Source organism: Merops nubicus, unplaced genomic scaffold (assembly GCF_000691845.1).
Source record: "Merops nubicus isolate BGI_N331 unplaced genomic scaffold, ASM69184v1 scaffold1773, whole genome shotgun sequence".
Lineage (NCBI taxonomy): Eukaryota > Metazoa > Chordata > Aves > Coraciiformes > Meropidae > Merops > Merops nubicus.
In genome coordinates this window covers 336-25,928 of record NW_008598018.1, presented here as the reverse complement: position 1 = coordinate 25,928, position 25,593 = coordinate 336, and the positions used below count along the sequence as shown (strand labels likewise).

Sequence of the window (25,593 nt, the reverse complement as noted above, 5' to 3'; positions counted from 1 at the left end):
TTCTCCTCATCAAAAGGATTGTATTATCATGGGAAGTTGTCAGGTGAATATTGGGGAGGGCTTATTCAAGGTTACCTGAAGAGAAGACCATTGGACAGTTGCAGGATTGCCCAGCTCTGTGGCTCAGGGCTAACCCTTCAGCAGTGGGTGCCCGCAACTCTCACTGTATGGCCCTGCAAGGCCCTTGCGTGTGCATCATTGCCCTCCTGTAGCAACCTTCTTCCATCATAGGATTCTATGATTCTATGATCATGATCTCCATCAACTACTAATGGAAGTACCTCTTGGTAAAGTTAGTGTCAAGAAGTAGAAGAATCTGGTCTGTTTTCTGCTCTTTTCAGTGTGAGATTTACTGTGGTGTACTCTTAATGAGACTTTGGGTTGTAAACTAAACAAGACCCCTCTCATGTTCATGCAGCTTTCCTCATGCAGAAGCGAATAGTCCTAGTCCTCCTTGCAGAATTGATCTCTTGTGAGCAAGATCAACAACCATAAGACAGTGTATTTTCAGTTCCCTTTGATTTCCCATGGATAAATGCTGTCTTCATGAAGGAAATATTTTCCTCTGAATGCAGTTATAAATGGAATAGAGGACAAAAACTCCCAACTCTATTTTAATCACAGGACATGCAAGGTCAGGTTTGACTGCTTATCTGAATGAATTTTGAAATAAAAGGGTGTTTTTCACAAAATGGTAAGTTTATAGGAAAAGCTTTGCAGCAATAGTTTTTTTCGAAGGATATTGAAGTTACGTTGTCCACAAGAAAAGCACAGCAGAGGGGGCCTTTAGCTTTGCAAGCTTTTTTTCCCCCTCTTTTCCTGAGAGCTACTTTTTGGTGCAGAAGTGGTTAAGGCTTACATCCTGTTTGTTGCACCACTATGGAGTCAGGAGAGTGACAGAATAAACTTGCCTATATGAGGCAGAATTTCCTTCTTAGCTCAACATACATAGTTCAGATAAGTATATTCTTATTTCCCTTTCCTAGGAATTTTCATCTGGCAAAACTGAATGTTTCAGTGGACACTGTTTAAGATCAATGAGAAAAAACCTGCCGACTTGTTCAGACTCTAGCTTTGAAAAAAGCATGGAAATACTAAGTGAAAATGTCAGTCGAAGACGCTTTACGAGGTATTGTATTTCTAGGTGTTCTATCTGTGTTCTATTTACAGAATGAAAAGTGAAAGCATGCACGATGAGTCATGTCATGATAAATCTACAGAAAAAAATCGTCAGGGGAATACAATTATATTACTGTCAGTGCCAGTAACTTAGATCTAGAATCACTCTTAGTAAAAGTTTTCTGCATGTATAAAAAACATGCGTCTTTCCCCAGTGCCTTTGAATTCTTTCCTCCACTTTGGTTGCTGAGGTATTATTTGCCCTATTAAGTCTTCACGATTAGCAGGTTAGGACATGTCTGTCCTTAGAGAACTGTGTACGTAAGGTTTGCAGCAGAATCGAGATCTGGATCCTCCGTGTGGTCCTTGGGCTTTTCTTTGCATGACATGGAGTACTGGATTATAACCTTGGTGAGTTCCCCAGTCTTGAGGGGGAGCTATACAGTGCAATACGATACGGTATCATGCTTCTAGACAATAATTCTAATACAATAATTATTTTCTCCTTTCTTCTGTCGTCTTTCTTAATGTAGGCAGTTGGCAAAGCTGAAATCAGACCAAAAAAAAGAAGAATATAAAGAAGGTAAGTAGTGCTAATTCCTTTTTAGCCTGGTCTCTGAGAAGGACTGCATTTGGTCACTGTCTATTTAACTTGGCCCCAGAAACTTTTGAACTCGTCAGCCAAAACCACCTGAAGTTGTGAGACTAGATATCTCACAGATAGTGAATTTCCTAAGGGTTTTATGAAAAGAGGTAGGTGCAAGTAGGAGGATATGCTGTTAATTCCTTCCAGGCGTGGGGAGAACACAGTGTGAATTCCAGCCTGCTCTTAGACACTAAAGAATATGTTCCTTAGCTTAGGTTTCTTCATGACATGGGGTTTCTGGAGTCTGCAGGACACAAATTAATTGAAAATCGTTCTGGCAAATAGGAGGGAATATTGCAGTATTATATGTGAATTAAAAACAATTCAGTCATGAATGTGAATACAAACCCACAGAAATGGGGAAGATGTCACTGAAGTTCAGGGGTTTACTTTGGAACCGAGTTGCTGTGCTGTGCAGACAAGCTTGCTTGGTGCTGTGAGGCTGCTTGCTGGCAGCTGGGGAAATCCATTAGCTCCAGGCAGCATCTTTCCAGCCATGGGCATGGGCTGAACACGGGAAGGAGCCTGAAATGCACTTTGAGTGTAGTAATTCAAATTCTAATTGTGCAAGATAAAAGATTGAGTGTTGAACTCAAAGTTTTACAGGTGGTGATGATGAGATAGAAGTGTAGCTGTATTTATACTAACACAGCAATGCATCTACTACTTTTTCACTGACCTCTCTTAACTGTTTTAATGATAAACAGGTAACAGGCCTGTGGCAAAGGATGCTGTGTGATGAATACTGGGCAGATCCTTTTTTAAAGCTAGCAAGTGTTTTGAGCTCTTTTGTGTTTGGGAGTTTCCCTCAAGGCATTTCTCCTAGAGCTTTCCTGTCCTCATGCAGAAAATGGAAATGATGCATGCTTAAACAAGGTACTAAAAACATGCATCTTAAGAAGAGACTTCCCACTTGAACATTTTTTTTAAAAAAACTTACATGAATGGAGTAAAAACACTTTAGAGAGAGGTATTTGATATTTTCACTTTCTCTAGAAAGAAGTAACTGGAATAAACTTGCCTCCTGCATGGAACAAGAGTTGTGTGCTTGTTTTCATCAGATTGGCTTTCCAGTCTGTTAAAAAATTGCTATACAAGTCATGTTTTTAAGTAGGTAGTTTAAACATAAGTAATTTAAGTTGAATGCTGTGATCATGACAATATCTTCTAATTCAATATTTAAAGAAAAAAATCAATCCACTGCAGATGTTTTTACATTTTACTAGAGCAACAGTGAAATAAAGGGAATAACATATTTTCTGTCTCAAAGTGTTTTTGTATTAATATATTTTAGTCACCAGAACATTGAAGACCAGCACTGATACGAAGGCTGCGGAACAAGTCCATGAAGAAAATGGGAATTTGGAGGTCCGACAAAGCTGCAGACTTCAACAAAGTCATTACACCACTGCAAATGAATCCGTTTTGTTTGACAAACTTATAACAAAGTAAGTGGGTTCTTTTCATCATCTTGCAAAGCTGCTAAAATGAGCCTTACTAACAAGCCATTGTGCTATGACATGTGCTAGGGACTTTCTCCTTCTTTTGACAACAGGAAAAGCTATTGTTATTCTGTCAGCAAGAGCTAAATGTAGGCTGAGACTTCCCTAGGTATACAAGTCCTTGTGATAACTGCTGGGCTGCAGGTGCCCTCTGTAGTAGAGTCCTACCAGGGTTGCAGAACTGGCAAGTTTTCAGGTCTTGTTAGCAACCTCTGCTAACATTCTGTTGGCATTAATCGGGTAGGGTCTCCTCCTCTGCCTGCACTGGTGTGTCTTGTAATTATTAATATACTGATTCAAGGTGTGGGCCTTTGTATTTTGCAATCAAGCTGTTTAACCTGAGTTCTTTTGAAATGGGTTCTTGTAGCTCTTTAAGACTTCCAAGTCCGAGAGTGTGCGTGGGGGGGGGATGCATATGGAGGGTGTGTTATATGTAAAGAATTTAGGCACATCCCATGTTTAAACTGGAACTTTTGTTTTGCCAGTTGTGGAGAGATTTTCATAGTAGAGCATCATTTGTGTGTGGGCTGGGTGGGTTTGTGTGTTGTCTTGTGAACCAAAACTATCACTTTCTGTTGTAACTTTCAGGAGATTTAACTTGCCCTCTAAATCCATTCTCTTACCATCAGAAGCATGTTCATTTTTAATTAACTTTTCTTCCATGCTTATGAATGTTTTCATAATGCTCAGTTGAGTTAAGATACTAAGGACAGTTGGATACAGCCAAAGTGAAGTAATCCTTGTGTTTCTTCCTGTCTGTCCATAGCTCAGTTCTCTTTGTGAAGCCTAAATTGACATTATTTTCTGTAAGGTTTGCAAACTGTAACAGCAGTGGGATGTTTTCTCCAGCATATATAATAATGGAAAATCAACATGAATCTTAAATTACAGTTAAGAAAAGAATAACCAACCTGTAGTCTGAGGAAGGCTATGAACTAAAAATGGCTTAAATCTATCGTGCAGAACAACTTAAGTGCTGTTAAAAACTGCCATAATTTCTTTCTGTTATCTTACTATGATCTTCAGAGTTCTCTTTTTCTTACTAAAACTTTTTTTACCATGTTCAATGAGAAAGGAAAGTACACTGTTTTGAGGTTGATGTTTGCAAATCCTCAAATGCTTGTTCCTAAATGTCTCTAAAAAAAAGTAAACATTTGACCTAACATTTTAAAGTAGTGCTTGGCGAAGTGCTTTGTGCATACTTTATCAAAATACCATACTGATTATATGTACTGTTTTAAACATTTTTTTCTTTGTACTTGTCTATCTTTGCTCTTACATGTAAACTTTTTATGTCAGTACTGCAGAAGCAGTCTTGCAAAAAATGGATGACATGGAGAAGATGCGTAGACGGCGAATGATGGAAGACCTTGGGGTGTTCCACGATGCAGAAGTAGATACTAATTTATTTTACTGTTATGTATAAAAGCAGCGTGTTTCACAGAGGGAAATTACTTAGTTTTAATTTAGCTGAAAGAATTTCTTCCAAAGAATAATATTTAGTTTTGCTCTCCAGTTATAATCTAACATCTTAATGTTATGGTCATGCTACAGGTACACTCTTAAGGGAGGAAGAAATAACCTTCAGAAGACATGAAATAGCAGTCATATGCTGAAATAAGTTTCTTAGACTGTACTTTCTGAATTGTCTTATGATTTTTGAAATGTACAGCTGTTTCAAGGCTTGGGTTTTCATTTCAGTTCCTACTAAAAACTGAATTAGTCGTCATTGTCTGCTTTATCTGCGTTTGTTCTTGTTCCAGCCTTGCTGGTGAGCTTTAGTAGCCCTGTCCCTAGAGGAACTTACATTAAAATTATGTACAGCAATCATGTTTCCTCTGTTTTTGCTGTATTCAATTGCGTGCTTCTACTGTCCTTTTGAATGACAGGCACTTCATTTTTAAAAAATCTTTATAGCCTGCTTTCATAGTGTTTTGTTCAGATCAGATTTTTTTTTTTTTTTTTTAAACCAGAATTGTGCATAGTGCTTTGTATGTCATCTTTCAAATGCCTGTATGGATCTTTTTTGTATTTGGATAAGTATTTAACTAGCACATGTACTAAACCCTATTTTATAGCAGAATTTCTTGTTACTAATTCTGGATGCGAGAATGACATTCCTATTCTTTCCTTCTGTACCTTAATTTAGTATTTTATGTGTATGGAGTGCCTTGATAATGGTATTATACAGGCACCAAATATGCCCATATCAGGTTTTCTGCATATTTGTGACTGATCTTTCTTGTTTCTTTTAATTAGGAAAACCTCAATATGTACTCCCAAGGAAAGAAAGAAATACAGAGAGCTGATGAAGAAATAGCTGATAATCAAGGTGGCATTGTAGCTTAGCTCTATTTTAAATTTTCTTAACTATGCTCTACCCAAAAGCCTTGTCTTGAGCAAATGAGATGAGTTGAACTGCTACGTATTTTCAGCTATTAAAAAAAATCTGTATTGCTATTGAAATTGCAAGCCATAGTCCTGGACTGTAGGGCAGTACTGTAGGGAGCTCAGAACAGGTATTCAGTGACAGAAAGACATGGGGGCTTTTCCAAAATGATTACAAGGTAAAAGACAACAGGTGGCTGTGGACAGATGGGAATACAAAGAAATTAATGGTATTACTCAGAATGAGAACAAGTGATCTTGCTGTAGCAGGAGTGTGACAGTTTTCACGGTTTTGAGCAGCACAAAATTTTCAAGAAGTCAGGTAGGCTGCCAGATGTGTATGGAAAGCTCCTCCAGAGCGTGAAGATCAGCAGGGGAGAAGATAGTGCTGTTCAGTTTTGTGGCAGCTGCTGTCTGGGCCTCTAATTGAAACTGTCATTCTGGCACTCAGTGGGAAATAACATGAGGAATAAGGTTAAATTGTAAAAGGCAATGTTAACTTTATGTTTGAAGTGAGAGGAAAAAAACTTTAAGGTTTTAAGGAGAATGATAGTTGTGATTAAGACAGTCCATCCAACAATCCTTGTGGGAGCTTCCTGGACAAAACAGAATGAGGCAAGGCTGTACTTAAGGACAGGAAAGGATGTGGTGGTAGTTGAGTTGATCAGTGTTAGATTTTGTGATAGACTTCTTCTAGACACCCACAACTGAGCTCAGAGAGACAATGGCAAGAGAGGGCCCAAATAATACCCTGCCAGGTTACTCCCAGGCCCATCCATGGCCATCAGCCCATTGAATTCCTACCTGCACAGGCGCAGAGGAGCACAGGGGTGCATGATGGCAGGCAGGGACACAAATTAAGAAGGAATACCCAGCTTGTCTGGGCCCCTCCTGGGGTTGTCCCAGCAAAGCCGTCAGCCTGAGTGTCCAGACATGAAACCCATCTGGATGAGTCACCAGGGGCAGCTCTCCAGGTCAGCTTTTGGTCTGAAGGATTACTGCCTAGGGGTGGGACATACTGTGGGATGCCAGGAAAAAGCACTTCACACAGGGCTTATTATGAGGTCTTCAGGGCAGGAACCAAAGGCAGGACAAGGGAGTGGTCTAAGTGATTTTGGGAGGAATGAGAGTGGGAGAAGAGGGGCAAGGGGATAAAAAGCGCTAGTCACATGTAACTGATTTGCTGGTCAGTATGTTTGACTGACTGTGCCCTGCACCTGATAGTTTGTCTGACCTTCAAAGCACCAGAACTTGTGTAAGATGATTTATGGAATACCCAGTGAGGGCAGTATACTGTACATATTACACAGACTGTGTAAGACTTGACCACTGGCAATGGAGACCTACAGAAACGTTCAAGCTAGATGTAGAGATGCTAATGACCACTGGGATGATCTATCTTGTTCCTAATTAGCCAGAGACTAGTCTGTGGCCTATTGTTAGGTTTCTTATCAGCTCAGACCTAGCCTGTGGCTCCCAGGTACACACCTTAGTGATCAGACCTCTTTGTAGAGCAGTGAGAGCACACTTGGAGGAGTCCAGCAAGAAGGTGACCTAAAGAAACCAAGGTAGGGCAAAGCATTAACAAAAAGAAACACTATCAAATGTGCCATGGATGTTTGACTGCTACAGGAGAAAGACAGCTGTCCAATTGCTTGGAGACCTAGTTAGGAGAATATCAACTCCAGGCTTTAACAGCAGCTTTAATAGCAGGCGTGGGCAGTCTAGAGGCAGGAACTATATGGCTTGTTTCAAGTGTGTGGATCTCAGGGTGTTGGGCAGAGGAGACTCGGAAGAAAGGAGTTATAAATATATGTTGAATGGGAAATAAGAGTTGGGGGCAATTCATTTGTGATCAAAGTGAAAGCTATTCAATTTTATTAGGATAGAAAATGAAAATATACTTTTATATAAGTGTCAGTATTGGTCTAAGAAGATGCATGTAGCAAGGGGAATGACTGGAGGAATTGAAAAGCAGAGAAATTCGTGCCTTTGTGACAGGAGTGTTGGAGTACTGAGGACTAGGGATGGTAGTGATAGCAAAATAATTTTCTGGTTTTCCATGTACTGCCTCTATATCTTATGTAACTTACCTTGCATTCAGAAGGAAGGATGACCTTTTGAGGTGAAGAAAAGGGTAGTGCTTTCCAAGGAATAAAATTTACTTAATTTCACTGAGCGTGTAGATGAACAGAGCATGTACATTCCCCACCTAGTATCCAGCTACTGATGTGAGAGGGTATTATTAGGAACCTGCTAAATAGTTGTACTCTTTTTTTTTGCATTCTTAACCATCTTTCATGAAAAAAACCTTGAAATTACTTTACAGAAGCTAGTGGCAAAACAATATGCATTTGTCCTTATTTTCTCATTGAGGAAGTTCAAACCTGTGACTTGCCTGTTATTGCTCAAATAATCTGTGGCGGAACTAGGACCTGGAACTAGATGAGTCTTACCACGCTTAGTCTTACCACTATAGAGTATTAAAAATATTTGCTTGAAACACTCTCTCAAAATAAAGAAATGACTTTCTGAAATAGTGTTTTTCATGGGAGCTGTATCTTAGCTAAGCAAGATGAAAAAATTGTTGTTACTAGGCATGGTGAGAAGTCACCCAGCAATTTCAGCAAGGACAGAGCAATATCTACATGTATGCTTCTCTGTGTTTTCTAATTTCTTGAATGTGTCTGGCATAAATTGATCTTAAGGGTTTGTAGGATATCAGATCTGTTGTGTCACCAATGGGAAAGTAATAGTAAAGCTTACAGATACCTGTGTAGTGTGTGTTTAATTTAATTGAATTTGCAACAGTGCTTAAACGTAGTGTTATGTTGATGTATGGTAGTTTCATCAGAAGAAAGTGAAGAGAAAGAAGATGATGGTGAAGACACTCGAAAGCGTTACGACTTTCGACAAAGGAAAACTGTTGAGCGCTATCAGGCTCCACTGGCAAGTAAGTTATATGCAGAGTTCCTCTTAAAAGCTAGTTTTTTTTTAATGCAAATATATACACACTCCTGTTTAAATTTATTATCTTCATCCTCCAAGTAAATTTTATTAAATGAGTATATCCTGTGTGCATTACATCTCTTTGACATTTGGCATACTTACTGTGGGTTTTCAGTAAAAAAATACCTTTGTATCCTGAAAGAATAGTAATTAAACAGACTTCGTAATCTTACTCTTGTGGTTTTCAGTTCTCCTTAAAAGCAGGTGTGTGTTTTTTCACTTCGACTGTGCACTAATTTAATTTAAAACAAATAAAAAAATCTGCTCCCCTTCTCACCCCACAAATCACTTGAAACTTTCCCTGAAATTAGAGTTGCATGAAACTCATCACATTTTTCTGCTTCGTTATCCTACTTTTTCTTAAACTTCTTTCCAACGTTATTCTAAATTCTTTGCTTTCAACAGAACCAAGACAACGTAAGATAGATTTTTCAGGCCGGTCTTCACCTGTCAGACAGAGATACTCATTTAGAAGTGCTGAGTCAGACAGCTCTTGTTGCAAAGGAACTAAGAGGTTAGTGATAGTTCTCATTTATCAATAGTGCTGACAATCACGTTACTGAATAATGCTTTCAAGGGTTTTTAGATTGGCAATTACAGATTAATAGTGTGATTATTGCTGTGGAAGTCTGAAGGTATAAAGAGAACAACTATTGTGAGGAAGGCTATACTTTTTATTAGCCATTAGATTTTTTTAAAATGCAGTATTTGTGGTCACTGATAAGGTAATTGTGGAGATTGTGCAACTAAGATTCCTGTGTTCTGGAACTGAAGTCAGAATCTCCCTCTGAAAATATTAAACTATTTAATATTGAAGGATACAAGTTATTTTCTGAAAACTGCAGGTAATGTAGTTGAGTTTAATGGATCTTTTTCATCACTCAAACACTGATTCTGGTATCTTATTGGAATCAGTTAATGTTTCTGTATGACACTATGCTTAAACAGGAAAAATCCTAAAAGAAATAAATTATAAATTGCAATAGTAATGACAAAGGGGTTTTGGATCCTGTAAGTGATTAGAGCATGGAGAATGCCATCTCTTGCTAAGTAGGAGCACTTTGTCCAGCATCACTGAAAGCAGTTAGTTACAGAAGGAAAGGATTTTGAAGCCAAATAACTTAAAAAAGGTTTGTTTCACAGAGTGGATGCGTAATGCTAAGTGAAACTTGATTTGTGTATGTATGAGAGGAAGAGATTAGACAAAAGGAATAATTTGTTTATGAAATTTCTTTGCAAAATAGTTAAACATTTTACCTCCCAAAGAAAATTTTAATTTTGCTGTTACAAGAAAAAACATGATGATCTGGAAACTTAACAGATCTGAAAGGAAATTCTGAGATAGAATTCACTTAAGTTTTTATATTACTTAACATGTACTTTAATTTTTTTACTTGTTTGTTTAAATGTTTGCAGACGGAGACACGCAGCCCACAACAGTGATTCCACATCCTCTTCCTCATCTGATGATGAAGAGCCTTTTGAGAGGCATAGGAAGCACAGCCATAACAGAGATTTAAGCAGGTTAATGAAACTGGAGATTTAGGGGAGGGAGGAACCTATTTGGGAAGAGTTTGCATCTGCCTAATCATGAAGTGTTATCCTCTTCATCTTGTACACTTTTTAAATTACGGCAGTGTTTAATACTATCTGTTTGTATTGACAACTGTAATTGGACTCTCTAAAGTGGGACTTTTAGAACTGATTTTGAATAAGCAATTTGATTTCTATCCAGGAATGAGGAGATGAACACTTCTATATAATTTTGTAATGTAAAATGCTACTGTGCTTTACAGTATTTTATTGAGAAAGAAAACCATTATAACTGAAAATGTTACAGAGGAAATAATGGAGGTTTTGTTACTTACCAAACACTCTAGAAAAGCTGTTTTAATAACAATCTGACAAGTAAGTTTTCAGCCTGGTGTTTTTCAGCCTTGTGTCTTCAGGCACATGCATCCCAAAGTCCTCAGGAAGGACCAGCAGTGGTGGGCACCCTTTATAATGTTAATCCACACTGAAACAAGTATCCCCTTGGGCTGTAATTTTTTCAAAGTAAGAAGTCTTTGAAAGACGTCAGTGTGTTTTAGGGGTGTTCTTCTATCACACAGACCAAGGGCAGTTCAGTCTCCACGTAGAGAATAACTTGTTCTAAGCTTGCATTCGTATATGAGCTGTGTTGACTGGCATGGGTATTTGTAAGTGCTAAGAGCTGTTAAAATAATTAACTCACTATAATGTCTGGAAGGGAGTATTTTCATTTATTCTCATGGACATTAAAGCAATTTGAGTGACTATTTAACTATGTAGGAAGTTACTGCATTCAAAGATTCAAAGATTTTCTGCATTCATTTGCCATCGTTATAAAGCAAAAGTCTTCTAGCTACATCTTCAGGTAGCACCTTTCTCTTTCCCCTTAATTCAAATCAGGTGTCTTCCGCTAAACTTTCGGAAAAATGAGTTGAAGGGAATTCACAAGGATCGGATGAAAATTGGAGCAAGTCTGGCTGATGTTGATCCAATGCAAATAGATCGTTCAGTAAGTAGTTTTAGTTCATTGTGTCAGTGAGGTGCTTCCAGCATTTATGAAAGCTTTCAGTAGCGTGCCCTCTACCACTACCTTGGCTTACAGTTTTCTCTCAAGCAATTTGAAAATTGCCAAGGTTTCCTTTGTGCTGGTGTAATTTCTGATGGAAGCTTAGTGAGGTTACAGCTTTCTTTAACATCTAATGTGTTCTGTTGAACAGGTACGATTTGATGGTGTGGGTGGTCTTTCTGACCACATTTCAGCTTTAAAGGAGATGGTTGTTTTTCCATTGCTTTACCCAGAAGTCTTTGAGAGATTCAAAATTCAACCTCCAAGGTAACAGACTCTGTTTAAAACTGTCAATACTAATTCACCTATTTTCAGGAGAATATTCAATTGAGGTTTCAATATGTTTCCATGCTTTAAAATTTTCAGCAGCATTGATGAGGTTTTTTAGCGTAGTAATTTCTTAGAAATAGATGGAATCCAGATTATATGTATTTTCAAAGATTTACTGTTTGATGAGAATATACTTTCAAAGTGTCTTGCCTTTAAAAGGTGGGGTTTGGGAGTTTTTGATTTGAGTTCTATCTACAAGTCAACTCGATTAGATTATAAGCAGGAAGGAATTATCTGGTGGTAGTCAATTGGAAGTCCAGTTGTCTCTCCTACTGATTCTTTTTGCCTTGTTTTTTGGGGGGGGGAGTTTGTTTTGTGTTGTTTTTTTTTTTTCAAGTGCTTAGGTAACAATTTTAGAATTGATAGGACTTTTGACTAGAACCTTGCAGTGCTTGTTATGCTTGGGCTAAAATAAGAGTCTGTGCACTTCTTGCACAGCTAAATTAGTTCTGCATTAACAAAATTGAATTGTTAGAGATTTAAATGTTAGCTTTATATATTCTTCATCAGCAAAACTCAATCATGGTATATTGAAATGACTTTCTTTGCTTTCAGTAATTTTAAAGGCATTACAAATAATGAAAATCTTTCTGTATTTTGGTTCTTTATTCATTGAAATGCTTCTTGAAACAGCAGTGTATTGGCTTTTCTAGTTGATGGCTATATTTATATGGAAATGCAAAATATCCTCCCAGCTTTAGGCTTCCTCCTCCTTTTTCATGAGCAGTAGGAGACTGAATCCAGTAACTTAACGCTTTTTATGGGAGAATGAAATGCTTTACTGTCTAATCTTGCCTTTTGTGAATATAAGAATATATATGCAGTGTATCATTAAAGAATGAAGTGGTGATTCATAAGTTAGCCAAATCTCAGATTCTGTGCTGAAGTTTATGTTTGGCTTCAATGTTCTCTAACCACCTTTGTTAGTTTGTCAGCAGTTTTGGAAGTGTTCTTCTGGGATACTGTGACCTTTTTTTCAAGGTTTAGTACATCTACATTATCTACTTTATTCATTTCATTTGTGGTTTTGTTGAATTGTGTAGGAACACAAAACTTCCATCTGTTTTGACTTTACCACTGCTTTACAGATGGAATGTTTTGTTTAGGAGAGAAGAGTGTGCTCTAGGGATGGAGGTTGTATTAGATACTTTTCCATGGTATTTTTTTCTTCTGTTAATGTTTTGTGTTTTATTTTTAATTCCAGAGGCTGTCTATTCTATGGTCCACCAGGGACTGGAAAGACACTGGTTGCTCGTGCACTTGCTAATGAATGTAGCCAAGGTGACAGGAGAATAGCCTTTTTTATGAGAAAAGGTGCTGACTGCCTGAGTAAATGGGTGGGGGAGTCTGAACGACAGCTTCGCTTATTATTTGATCAGGTACGGTTGAGATGTGCCATGTGCTCTCCCCAGGTTGTTAACTGTAATTCTCTGTGGTCAGTACATTTAAGAATAACTCATTCCTTTTCATATTTTGTCAGTTCTTTCCACTGAAATGGGATTTTCAATGTTTCATTTTTCCATGAGATTTTTAAGGGCTTGAATTTTTGAGATATATTGGGAAAGATTAATAAAACAAATGAGAGAACCTAAAAACAAAACAAAACAAAACTTCAAAAAAAGATTTCAAGGACAAGAGATGGTGAATTTAGACTAGAGGGAAACATGCAGACTGAAAGCATGGTCATTTAAATTCATAACAGAAGCTTGCCTCCAGAACCTGTAATTGAATTAAGTCCTGGCTCTGTTGTCAGAGTTTACCAAATAGCTGTAAAAACTACAGGTATGATTTGTTTCCTGTCACTGTGTCTCAGTGGGTCAACATAGGCTGCTGTCTTCTATTACCTGTGCCACTTACTCTATTAGCTCAATTAGTAGAAGTCTCTGATGCTCCAGTGACTTTTCCAACCATAATGTTTTTCATGCATTTTCTCTTTAAAACAATACTAGTTTACTTCTGTCAATATTCCTGTGTTTTTATTCCAGGCCTACCAGATGCGACCTTCAATTATTTTCTTTGATGAAATAGATGGTCTTGCTCCTGTGCGGTCCAGTAAACAAGATCAAATCCATAGGTAGTCCATTGTTTGTATTTACATAGCGTGCCTGGTCTTTGTGAAAAGAAGACCAGAACCTCTTTAAATTTGTCATGCACTCATTTATTCTGAAAACTTCAATTCAATGCTTCTAAATGTCATATGATTTTTAAACAATAATGAAAAACAATTCACGAAGCTTGATATCAGCACAAGGCCTGTGTTACCTATTTCTGTCCTAAAATGAGTCAGTCACTAATGGGTGAAATTAATCTCATCAATTTAAAGCTTGGCCTTTTTGAGTGATAATTGAAAAAGATCATGTAGAACGTAACAAAATGTACTAAAGCAGTGAATGAAAATTATATTTTTGTTAGCTCTATTGTGTCAACACTTCTGGCACTGATGGATGGCTTAGACAGCAGAGGTGAGATCGTGGTGATCGGGGCCACCAACAGGCTGGATTCCATAGATCCTGCTTTACGAAGACCCGGGCGCTTTGATCGAGAGTTCCTCTTCAGCTTGCCAAATAGAGAGGTCAGAACTTAACCTTAATGCTTATGTGGCAAAGTCCATTTTTATACCCAAACTACATCACAACGCAGTATCACAGAGCAGTTGATGTCAAAACCAGTATTGTACAGCTTGGACAAAAGAGGGGTGTCTGGAGAGACTGCGTTGTGCTGTGGAGGGCAGATCTGCTACTGAGTGTATATGATTAAGGTGATTTCAACAAGTAGGTAGTTCTCTGATGAGTTTTCGTTTCACTGTGACCAGCCAAGAAAATGAGACACTGCTAGTCACTGAAATGTTGACGAAAGAATGAATGTATGAATTAGCTGTAGATTACTGCTATCTCATCTTGAAAATGAAAAAATTCCTTTTTCCTAACAAAACTTTTTATCAAGGATAGTGCTGGAGTGAATGAAAGTTTTTCATTCCCAAAGTGGTTCACATTTGCTTACTTATTAACCCACTTAGTCACCTTCACTCTGAAAGGCTCTTGCTCTCAGTTCTTGGCTTATGAATGGATAGCAGATGTATCTGGGTTGCATTGTTCCCAGGCTGGGTATCCTGGGAGATACCTATACGTACTTTGGGATCTGACATTCTTACTGGTATTCAGTAACAGGGAGTTCGACAGTGATGTGAAGTACACTGCACAGGTGCAGGGCTTAGGAACCTTCTAGTCCAATGACAGTAGCTAAACAATGAAAAAATAGGTATGCCACAACCAAAAAATACTGGGGGAGAAGATAGTGTGCAAAAATTGAACCCTGTTTTTATGTTTTTGCTCTGGCCCTCACTGATATTTCTTCTTCTTTTATTAGCACTTTTTGGAAAAAAGGATAAAATGCTTGTTGGATTGAAGGCTGGTAAAAGTGCACTGAACAGTGTATTTAACACCAAAGTTTGTCTCCAGTTTTTAGCTGCTTTCAGGAACAGGAAAGGGTGAAATGGTGTTCCATTCTAATACATGATTCCCTACTGTGGAAGAATTCTAGAAATCTGCTATAATTAATCAATGTACCAGGAAATACTTAAAAGTCTTATTAAGATCAGAAATGAGGATAGGCAATGTTTGAATTTCTGGATCTGTGACAGTAGTTTGAGTGATAATTATTGTTCTTCTTTGTAGTTAATTGTAGCAATTTCAAATTAGTCCTAGGACTCTTTTCCTTGAATAAACCAGCAGGAAAGCAAATTTGATTAACTAATGAGACTATCGCCATGAAATTTTTCTAAACTAGAGAAATTTTTTTTACGAAAAATCTGTTTGCAGATAGTTTTTTTTACTACAGTTTTTTCATCACAATCATTAGGTCTAATACTTGTGGAAATTTATTTTTTACAGAAGCTATAAATGCCTTTTCTTTCACTGCAGGCCCCCAGAAAAAGTTTCATGTAACAACCTGAGAATTATTACATTTCCTGCTTGAAAAAGCAGAGAGCATATTAACAACTTTAAAATTTAGCTTAGAAGTTTAGCAGATAAGTACTTGTATTAATGTGAGGGGTTTTTTTGTTGTGTGTTGGTTGGTTGGTTGGTTGTTTTTTTTTTTTTTAATTTTATTTTAAGGTAAAACTTAAGGCAAAGTAAAATGCAACCATTTTGTTAACAGGCTAGGAAAGAGATTTTCAAGATTCACACACGAGACTGGACCCCTAAGCCACTGGACACGTTTCTTGAAGAGCTAGCTGAAAAATGTGTTGGTAAGTTAGAAAACAAAGTGAGTTACTGCATGTGAGCGTCCTTAAAGAAACTAAGATTGTACCAGGCAGTACCTGAGCTCGTGCCTTGCTGCAGAGCGAGGCAGAGAGGCAGCTGGCACACCTTGGGAGCAAATAAAATGAGATACTTCTTTAATTTTCTTTTATTGAATGGGTTTGGGGCATCTTCTTCAGGGGCAAAGTTTTGAGTAGGAGGCTGCTTCATCAGGGCAGGATATTGGGCTGTGAGTCATGGGACGAAACTGCAGTGCAGTAACTCTTGGCATTTTCTCATAACCTGTTAATTTTGGTCTGCATACAAAATCTTCCTGTGCTGCGCTTCAGAAACCTCGACCTCGACTTCTGTGTTGCCTGAAAGTGACATAACATTTGATTCTTGTTTTGTTTATTAGGCTACTGTGGTGCTGATATTAAATCCCTATGTGCTGAAGCTGCCCTCAGTGCTTTGCGCCGCCGCTATCCTCAGATATACGGAAGCAGTGAGAAGCTGCAGTTAGATATCGCTTCTATTAAAATAACAGCCGAGGATTTTGTCCTGGCTATGCAGAAGACTGTTCCAGCTTCGCAGAGGGCGGTGGCTTCACCTGGGCGAGCGCTATCCCCTGTTTTAAAACCACTGCTTGAAAACACACTAGCAAGAATCTTACAAGCTTTGCAGAGAGTGTTTCCCCATGCAGAGCTTGCACTAAAGAAGGACCAACAGCAAGGTATAACAAGAACATCCACCTCTCTAAAATTCTGCCAAAGCACAAATTTCTGGTTTGTGCCATCAACATGCACAGACCATAATGATAGTATAATTTTATAATATGTGTGAGCTCAGTGCTGGGTAGGACCTGTGAATGACTCGAGAACTGTGCATCTTCTGCTAGAGCACCCTATTTCTGACAGTGGCTAGCATTTATCACTTGTAGAGATGGATCTAAGGTTTCATATATGAGGCACCTCTTTCAAAATCTATATTTAAATAGGGGGAGAAGGGTATTTTTACATGAATGTTTCTAATTCTTGTCTGAAGGATGTCAGGACCACAATACAAGTGTTCTAAGCTAAATACTGTTTTAACCATCATGACTTTTAACAACAGTGAAATGCTTGTGATTGCAAGTACATGTGCACATGAGACAGAATGTTTTAGTAGTGTATACTTTGGGCCTTGGTTTGCATAGTATATGTGAGCTCACACTCCTGACTTCATCAGCCCTGATCAGGTTTAGTCTGTCAATTGGTGAGAGTAAATAAAGTGATAAACTCACTCCACTCCTGATCAGTAGAGATCCTTGAATAGTTAGTTATTAGGCTAACCCCTGGAGAATATCCTACCAGTATTACTCCCAGTAGAGCTGGTAAATGGTTTGTGTTGGTAAAACAGGGGCAGAAACCCACCAACAAAACAGCAGCAATGAGGCTAGAGGATTGGTAATTGCATCCCCTCTCTGTTGTCCACCTTCATTTATCTCCTCCTTCAGTGATCTTTGAGGAGCCTTATTTAGAAGATGTATGAGTCTGTATATTCTGCCTCACTAGTCCCAGACAAGTGGAAGCCTGTGGCCATCACGATAACTTAATTTCCCCACATCCAGTGGGGGAACTTGCTGAAGAAGGAAGTGTTTTTGTTGGGTTTTTCAGGTGTCTAGGAACTACAGAAGTTGTTCCTAATCATCTTTATTCTAGGGATAAATACTCCCCGCTTTTTCACCAACACAAAGATAATACTTTATGGAAATCAGGGGACATAGAACAGATTTGTAGAGACTTATGTGGTCTCCTTAGATCTGAGGTAGAATTAACTGTTTGGAAAATGGTGTTCAGCATGTGCCCTCAGATGAATAAATACAAGATAAGAGGTGTCCGGCACTGATTTAGAAGCTGTATTAATGTTAGAGCAGGATATGGACTACTCAGGAAAGTTAACAAATGTCTGTATCTTTCAGACAGTTTAAATCATATTTTAAGACATGGTGTGATTGACAGTGATGAGAAAGCACCATCAATCTTTGAAGATAAGCCAACTGGTAAAATGCCTGGTAGAAAAAATGAAAACTTTCTCAATTTTACCAGGTAAGCATTTGTCCCCTTCATGTTTTCATTTTTAAGATGGCTGGGTCTGTGAACAGTGTTGGTGTGAGGGGTGCTAGGTGAAGGAGTGAAGCATGTGTGTGTAGGGTGACCAGTATTTGCAAGAACTAAACATGAAGATCCATCTGAGTTATAATGGAGTACACTGCCATAACCCATCAAACTGAATGGCCCAGCCTTCTTTTTCTAAGTGTAAGTCACCCACAGACTATTAGAACGTGTTGATTTAATCAATGGTATTCCTTGAGAGACTCAACACTGAAGAAATGTCTGTCCTTGTAGCTGAAAAAAACCCTGTGGATTCCTTCTGCCTTCCAGGATTGTTAAACTAGTAGTGAATTACATGGCAGAAACAAAGTTGAGGAATGGTTTGTTAGAATGCTGTGAGAAAAATCTTGATGTCTGCATTTTGTATCTTTAATGTACTAGAGTTTGTGTTACGCTTTTGACATCTCAATGTGGAAGTCATGTAAGCCAACAGTTGAAGAAATAACTATTGTCATCACTGTTGGGTCAGTTATTTGTGTCATTTGCTGTTCTGTCCAGAAAATCTGATCTGCTGAGCTTGGTTAGATCTTTAAGATATTTGACTTCAGCTAGTTGAAGGTATGATGGTATTGCGGTGGGAAAAACAAATGCTCTTCACAGACGGGTTTCATGCGGGTAAAGCAAGATTACTAGGAAACTAATACACAATTCAAAGATTAAACCATTAGAATAACTGAATAATTTTTTTAAAAAAATCTTATATGTATTTAGTGTACTTCTGTATTTAACCAGTCCAGTTGTGTACCTCTTCAGATACAGCTAATGTGTTTCAGTACACACGGTAATTTTTTTTCTAGAAAGGTTCTCCTTCCTTCCCACCGTCTCCAGTAACGATGACCAAATTTCAGCTAAACTTGACTGATGTAGAGATCTCACAGTTACTTAAACTCAAGACCTACTGAAAACTGGTGATTGAAAATAGAGTGATGAGGAGGTTCAGATTGGTGTGTGCTGAGAGAGAGAATTGTTATTCTCCATATCGGGTTACTGGCCAGTTATGTGTGTTAAGTAGTGGACAGGAGAATGGACAAGTCCCCCTGTGGAATTTAAAAGCTTTTACTTAATCCAGCCAAAGAAATAGCACACATGCTGGGGATTGGCAGCATTTCTTAGGAGCGGTATGATACAAGTTTGTAAGAAAATGGTCTTCCTGATCACAGACCAAATAATATTTGCTGAAATACAAAGAGTATTTACCAGAAAAAAATGATAAAAAAACTTTAACATCTGTGTGCCTATTCATCACTTCATTTTTAAACTTATTTTCTTTTTATTGTTGTAGAAATGCTTATTACCAGCCAACATCCTGCAGGCCACGGTTCCTACTAGTTGGAGAGCCAGGATATGGACAAGCTTCTCATTTAGCACCTGCAGTAATACATGCCCTGGAAAAGTTTCCAGTTTATCTAATAGACCTCTCCATTTTGTTTGTTAGTGTCACATCACCAGAAGAAACATGTGCACAGGTATCTTTTTTTCTTTTTAATCTCATAGGATTCATTAACTGTATATAAGCTAGTAAAATAAACAAAATTCATTGTTAATGGAGGTGGCCTGGTTTGAATGTTCACTCCTGTATCAAAATCCATTTTTCTTCTAGACTGAATGATACCAAATAAGGATGTTCCACATGGCTGTATTTTCCATTCCAGACTGAACTGTGAGAATGTTGCTAGGAGCTCAGGAAGCTGGGGGGCTGCTAATAAACCCCTCTTTATGGCAAGAAATTCTGGCAGTCTCAGCAGGATCCAGAAAGTTGTTTTCATTGCTTAAGAACCTGTGCTCCCAGTAGATGACTCTGCATCAGCCTGACGGCATCATGCACTTTGATGTACCCCTCTTTTTCATTATGTTTATAAAATAATCACGGTCTGGGGGAAAAGAGGTGTTTCTTTTTTTACATTTACATAAATGGCTTGTACTGCTGTGGTGTATGCAGTAAAAGCATTAAAATTCATGGAACATTTACATTTGTACATAGGTGTGTTTTTCTTAACTGGAAAAAAATTAAAAGCAGATTTAGTGCCATTTTCTATTTTACTCTGTGGCAGGAAATCCATTTTGTTGTTTGGCATTATTGTATTAAAATGTTTTGACCTTTAGTTAGCAGCATTTGAGACAAAGTACATGACTAGATACTCTTTTGTCACAAAAGAACAATTATTTTTGTGTTAAGTGATGGTTGCATCTGCAGTCATGTAATTGCCATGTCTAGTCACTGCTTGGATATACCACATGTGATTCCCATCTTGTGACAGGAACTCCCTGAACACTGATAATCTGAGAGGGTGTATGGATAAATTCGTCATGTGAAAGGACTGTTACCACTTTCCTCAGGTGGTAGTTGTGTGTGCTCTTCTGTGATTGAGGTACCACCTGTAGGCAACAGCTCATGGTCTTGCAAAGCATGTGTTTTGCCAATGACCAGGCCCAACAAAAATGATACCACCAGCAGGAAGATGAACCAATACACAGACTGTATTGTATACAAGAAGGACATTGCATGAATGATCGCTGGGGGTACAAACAGATCAATCAGCTGGTACATAATTGACACTACCCCCAACGATCTCACAAAGGACGTAACTTGGCCTACAACAGGTGGTACAGAGACCCGAGGTTGCCCACAGCTGGCATGGGAAACAGCCAGACCAGCCAGTTAAATACATAAGAGAAAGGTGCCCAACTGGCGACTCCCGCGTTCGCAAAGGTCTTAAGCAGACTGGGGCCCAGCTCCAGGGAGAGTCAGGAGGTCTGCCCTGAACCACGAAGCTCTGTGGAGTGCATTCCACAGACAGACACTCCTGACTCCCTGCAAGTGGTCCCAGCTTTTATCCCCAAGCAGACACCTGACCTTTGTCAACTCCATGTGGGACCCCTGGGGCTCATTTCCCTTCTGGCTCTCCCTGCAGGGCCGGCCGCACCCTGGGGGGAAGCTATAAGGCAAACTCACCCCCTCTTTATGAAGGGCTGTGGGAATCACCCATATGTCCACCTTAATTCGGGGATCGGGGTTCAAACCCCCAGCATTTCAGCATGTAACCTGTTCTGATGGATCCTTTGGGTTGTGAGTGATTTAGCTATTCAGGCAGGCTAAAGACTGGTCACCTCCTATGAAACGTACCTGAAATTATGGATAGTAACCAGGCTTCTTATATGGCCTTAGCCCCCATCTTTTCACATAGGTCTGTCTTTTTCAAACTGTGCTCCAGACTGACTGGGATATGCGCCCACTCTGCATTGGAAATACTGTAGTCACAGTTGGGTGGTGATCTGACACATCTTGCTGAAGGGTTAGTCTTGTATTTTCAGGCATGCCACCACGCCAGCTGAGCTGTGAGGCTCTCTGGGAGTTATCTTACACCTAAGCAGTTTTATCCTGGGGAAAGATTCAGGTCAGGTTTTGTCTGAGTAGAAATGTCTATATTTGAGTCAGAGTGAAAATATTACCTTACTGTTAAGGAGTTGTTCTTTTTGGGTTTGTTTTGATGTTTTGGCTTCATGTGCTCCTATTTTGTAAGGTAGTTTGACTGGTATATAGTTATTTATTAGCCTATTCTACATGATTTAATTTTACTTATCCAACCTTTGATTTTACCAGTTAATGCGAGAAGCTCAAAGAACAGCACCAAGTATAATTTATATCCCACATATCCATTTGTGGTGGGAGGCTGTTGGAGCTACATTGAAAGCTACTTTTACTACACTACTGCAGAATATTCCAGCATTTGCTCCAGTTTTGCTGCTTGCAACATCTGATGTGTGTCATGCAGATCTCCCAAAAGAGGTATTTCTGTTGATACTTTTTTATTCAGTTTCTAGATAGTGTATCAATCCTTTAAGCATTAGAGTACTCTGCACTCTTAAGCAAATTCATACTGTTATTACTCAGGCACCTTAATCAGGCCTTTGAAAATTTCCTTAGAGAAAACAATGCTGGTAGCATTTTTCTGAAGTCTTTTCTGAGTAAAGAGATTGACTTTGACCCAACTTTTTCTCCCTTCTCACAAACTCATGCTTATTAGACAGAAGTGTAAATTTACTTAAGCTAGTAAATCCTGAGACTTCAAGATGGTTCAGTATGTACTTGGTAAGAATATATGGTGCTTGAAATATAATTTCTTTCTTCATATAGGTGAAAACTTTACAAATTAGAAAGCTAAGGTCTAGCTTCTGTTTAATTAACTTGGAAATCAATTTTTAGTTGTATTTCCTAACTAAATAGAGTAAGAGTACATGCTTAACTTTCTAGAAATCTGAGAGTGTGTGTTAAAGAAAGGTGTTCAAGATGTGAATGTGCTGCTCCAATTCTTTTGCCTGAGATACTTGGAAGTATGCAACTTCAGACACCTAATTTAAATTAAATAAAAAACAAAACCCACCTTACCAAAAAGCCCAGACTTGTCTGCTGACCCCTGCCTCTTCCCCTCTGTAGCCATAAGGATTCAAACTAAAGAAGAGCAAGGCAGGTTAAGTACAAAATAAGCAGTCTTGGAAGTAGTGAATCCCACCACTTTGTCAGTGTATCATGTGGTCCATTCATGGAGCTTTAACTCGAGAGGTATTCCTTAGAGGAGATATTTTAATTTGCCATGCTAACATATGAAAATCTAGCCTCTTAGGGCCAAGAAGATAATTTTTCAGTTTGTCTTCTCCAGATGATTATTCAGGTTAATTTATAAAGGTACTCATCTTTTTTGAATAGAATATGAATTTATGTGGCCTTATATCTGAAATATCTTTTCTCCTCACTCTTTAGATAAAAGAATTGTTTATTAATGATTATGAAGTTTTCAAAATCCAGTTGCCTAGTAAGGAAGAAAGAAAAATGTTTTTTGAGGACTTAGTTGTAAATCAAGCTGCTAAATGTCCCGTGTCAAAAAACAGCGCAGGTGAGGATATTCTACATATAAAACTTCTCTAGCTGTAAGTTAATAGCCATACAGTATTTACTTTGGTAATTTTCTATCAATAACTTTTTGTATGCTTTTATTTGAGTACCATAAATTGACGGAAAGTTTTTTGGTTGATGTAAGCTTGGCGGCCGTTGGAAGTACTGCCTGTGGCACCGCCGCCTGAGCCTCGGCAGCTGACAGAGGAAGAAATAAGGCGGCTAGAGAAGCAGGAGGAGGATACGTTGCGTGAACTTAGGATTTTCTTAAGGGATGTGACTCACAGACTTGCTGTTGACAGACGTTTCAGAGCATTTACAAAGCCTGTTGACCCAGAGGAGGTAAATTAGTGTTGATCTGTAATACCGGTTTATATGTCTCTGTTCATAATCCCTCTGTGTGTATTTCTGAGTGTTTGTGTGCTCTTTATAGGAAGGCTTATCTTTGCTTTTAGGATGGTACTACTATTATTTTTCAAGAAGCAGGAAGTGAATTTTGCTTCTACTTTTGCTGACTCCTTGAGGCTCTCAAATGTCTGATATTTGAGTATTCACTAAAAGCCCCAGGTTCCTTCTAAAACATCTTTAGAACTTTGTAATATCTCAGTTGCAACGGACCTACAACAATCATCTGGTCCAACAGGTATCTGGTCCAGTTGGACCGTATACCAACAGTTTGCTCATGAAAAGGCTTTGATTTGTAGGCATGTTGCAGCGCTGAAAAGCAGAGAGATCTTTCTTTACAAACAGTATCTGTAGGACTTTATTAAAAAGTGTAAAGCTTTTCAACTGACTGTCAACAGTTTCTGTGAGAAAGGAGTAGAAGCAGCAGTTCTTAAATTTTAAGATTCTATTCTCTTTCATCTGGGGCTCTTCAGTATAAGATCAACCAACCATAAGGACTGTGGTTTCGTCTTCCTCCCATACACTTCCTTTTCTCATGTAATTTATTGAAGTATATGCCCCTGGCTTAGACTTACTCAGTCAGCTGTAGTTTAATATAGCTTTGCCTTTCAGCAAAGTCCTGTTCCCCTAAGCATCTGCCGACTTGTCTTTCCCTTTACTTATAGTTTCTGAGATGTGAATAATATAAACAAACATAGATGTCCTTATCTAAACTAGTTATTAGAATCCTACTATGGTCTGAGTAAAGAAACGGGCACCTCTGGGTCCACCTATGTCATTCTAAAGTAGATGCCTAGGATGGATCATTCAAAGGTGCCACTCTTGCAGTCTCTTTCTTGCCACGAAGAGATACTCTGATGACGTTACTGAGAAAAGTTTATTTGCTGTGATTTTCTGAAGAGAAGTGAAATGAATCCTGCTTGGAGTTACTGTTCCCTTCTCTGCTCCACACATTCTTCTGACCTCCCTGCTTCTTTTCTTCCTTTTTCTGGTCTCTTTTCAAAACCAGTTGAAATAGCCCTTCTCTTTTCAAAAACTAATTGGTTAATTTCCGCATCGTTGAATGTGTCATAAACATCTGGGGTTTTTAAGAAGTCCTTTATTTCACTTTATTAAAATAATTAATTTTGGTACACACCATGTTAAGTCTCTGAGCATGTTTTTTTTTTTGATTTGTAGGTACCTGATTATGGCACAGTTATTAAACAGCCCATGGACCTTTCTGCAGTTCTCTCAAAGATTGACTTGCACCAGTACCTAACTGCAGGAGATTTTCTAAAAGACATTGATTTAATCTGTAGCAATGCTTTAGAGTACAACCCAGATAAAGATCCTGGAGGTAAGGATGTCGTTTTATCCCTAATTTTGAAAAATTCTAAGTGTATAAATTGATAAATGTCTTCTGTGGACAGTAGACTTGGGATTAGTTCATTTTAAACATCCACAGAGATGCAGGTTGTAAGTGTTGTAGCATTAAACTACTGGGGCATGAAATTGTGATATAAATATTGATAAGTAACTAGTGCTTTTGCTTTAACAATTAACTTTTATATTATGCTGAAAACTCTCACTGAGATACCCTTTCAGTACCTGCCTATGAAAAGAGAAAAATCTTTCTAAGTAATCAAAATAAAGGATTTAATTGGCTTGTAGAAAATACTCAGTTCTGACTGTAAAATTCCAGATCGTCTCATTAGGCACAGAGCTTGTGCTCTGAGGGATACTGCGTATGCCATAGTCAGGGAAGAAATGGATGAAAATTTTGAACAATGCTGCGAAGAAATCCAAGCATCTCGCAAGGAGAGAGGTATGGAGTTTCTATTGTTGAGACTTGTGTCAGTATTTGTAACCAACAACGCAAGACACAATTCTTTGCTCTCCTTCATTATAAGGTTGTAGCCCTTCAAAATACGCTCCATCGTACTACCACGTAATGCCAAAGCAGAGCTCCGCTCCTGGGAGTAAGAAAACAGATGTAAAGTGTAATGAAAAAACGAAGATGCCAGCAGCGCCTCTAGATTCCAGTACACCCCGCCATAAAGGCAAGTTGCATTTTATTCAGACTTTCTTGGAGAAACTTTTTTTCTTTTTCCTTTCTTGGAGAAAGTTTCTTGCTTAAGCCGCTGACACTTTTTGTGTTCTTGTGACATAACAGGCTTCTGTGATGTCTTGCTCTTCATGATAGAGGCATTACATTTTTTAATTTGCTTTAAAATGTGAGATAAATCCAAAGGTCAATCATTCAATATGGTTATGAAGTTCCAAGTACAGCATTTGGTTTACATTTACTAGGAGTTGTCGGTGACTAGTAAA

The 25,593-nt window shown here is 38.4% G+C and overlaps 1 protein-coding gene across 1 annotated transcript; it reads left to right on the top strand.

Moving 5' to 3' along the window:
- Positions 1-986: 986 nt before the first annotated feature.
- On the top strand, positions 987-25,322 carry ATAD2 (ATPase family, AAA domain containing 2; the record flags this gene model as incomplete). The annotated part of the gene is made up of 23 exons (XM_008936871.1): positions 987-1,129; positions 1,653-1,702; positions 3,060-3,213; positions 4,567-4,660; positions 5,527-5,599; positions 8,501-8,608; positions 9,070-9,159; positions 10,095-10,188; positions 11,095-11,203; positions 11,412-11,527; positions 12,795-12,969; positions 13,576-13,664; positions 14,003-14,162; positions 15,749-15,839; positions 16,250-16,564; positions 17,792-17,918; positions 19,267-19,450; positions 21,586-21,771; positions 22,744-22,876; positions 23,021-23,217; positions 24,460-24,619; positions 24,965-25,087; positions 25,173-25,322. Coding segments are annotated over 23 exons (3,121 nt in total), but the record flags the coding sequence as incomplete, so codon positions are not given.
- Positions 25,323-25,593: the final 271 nt, after the last annotated feature.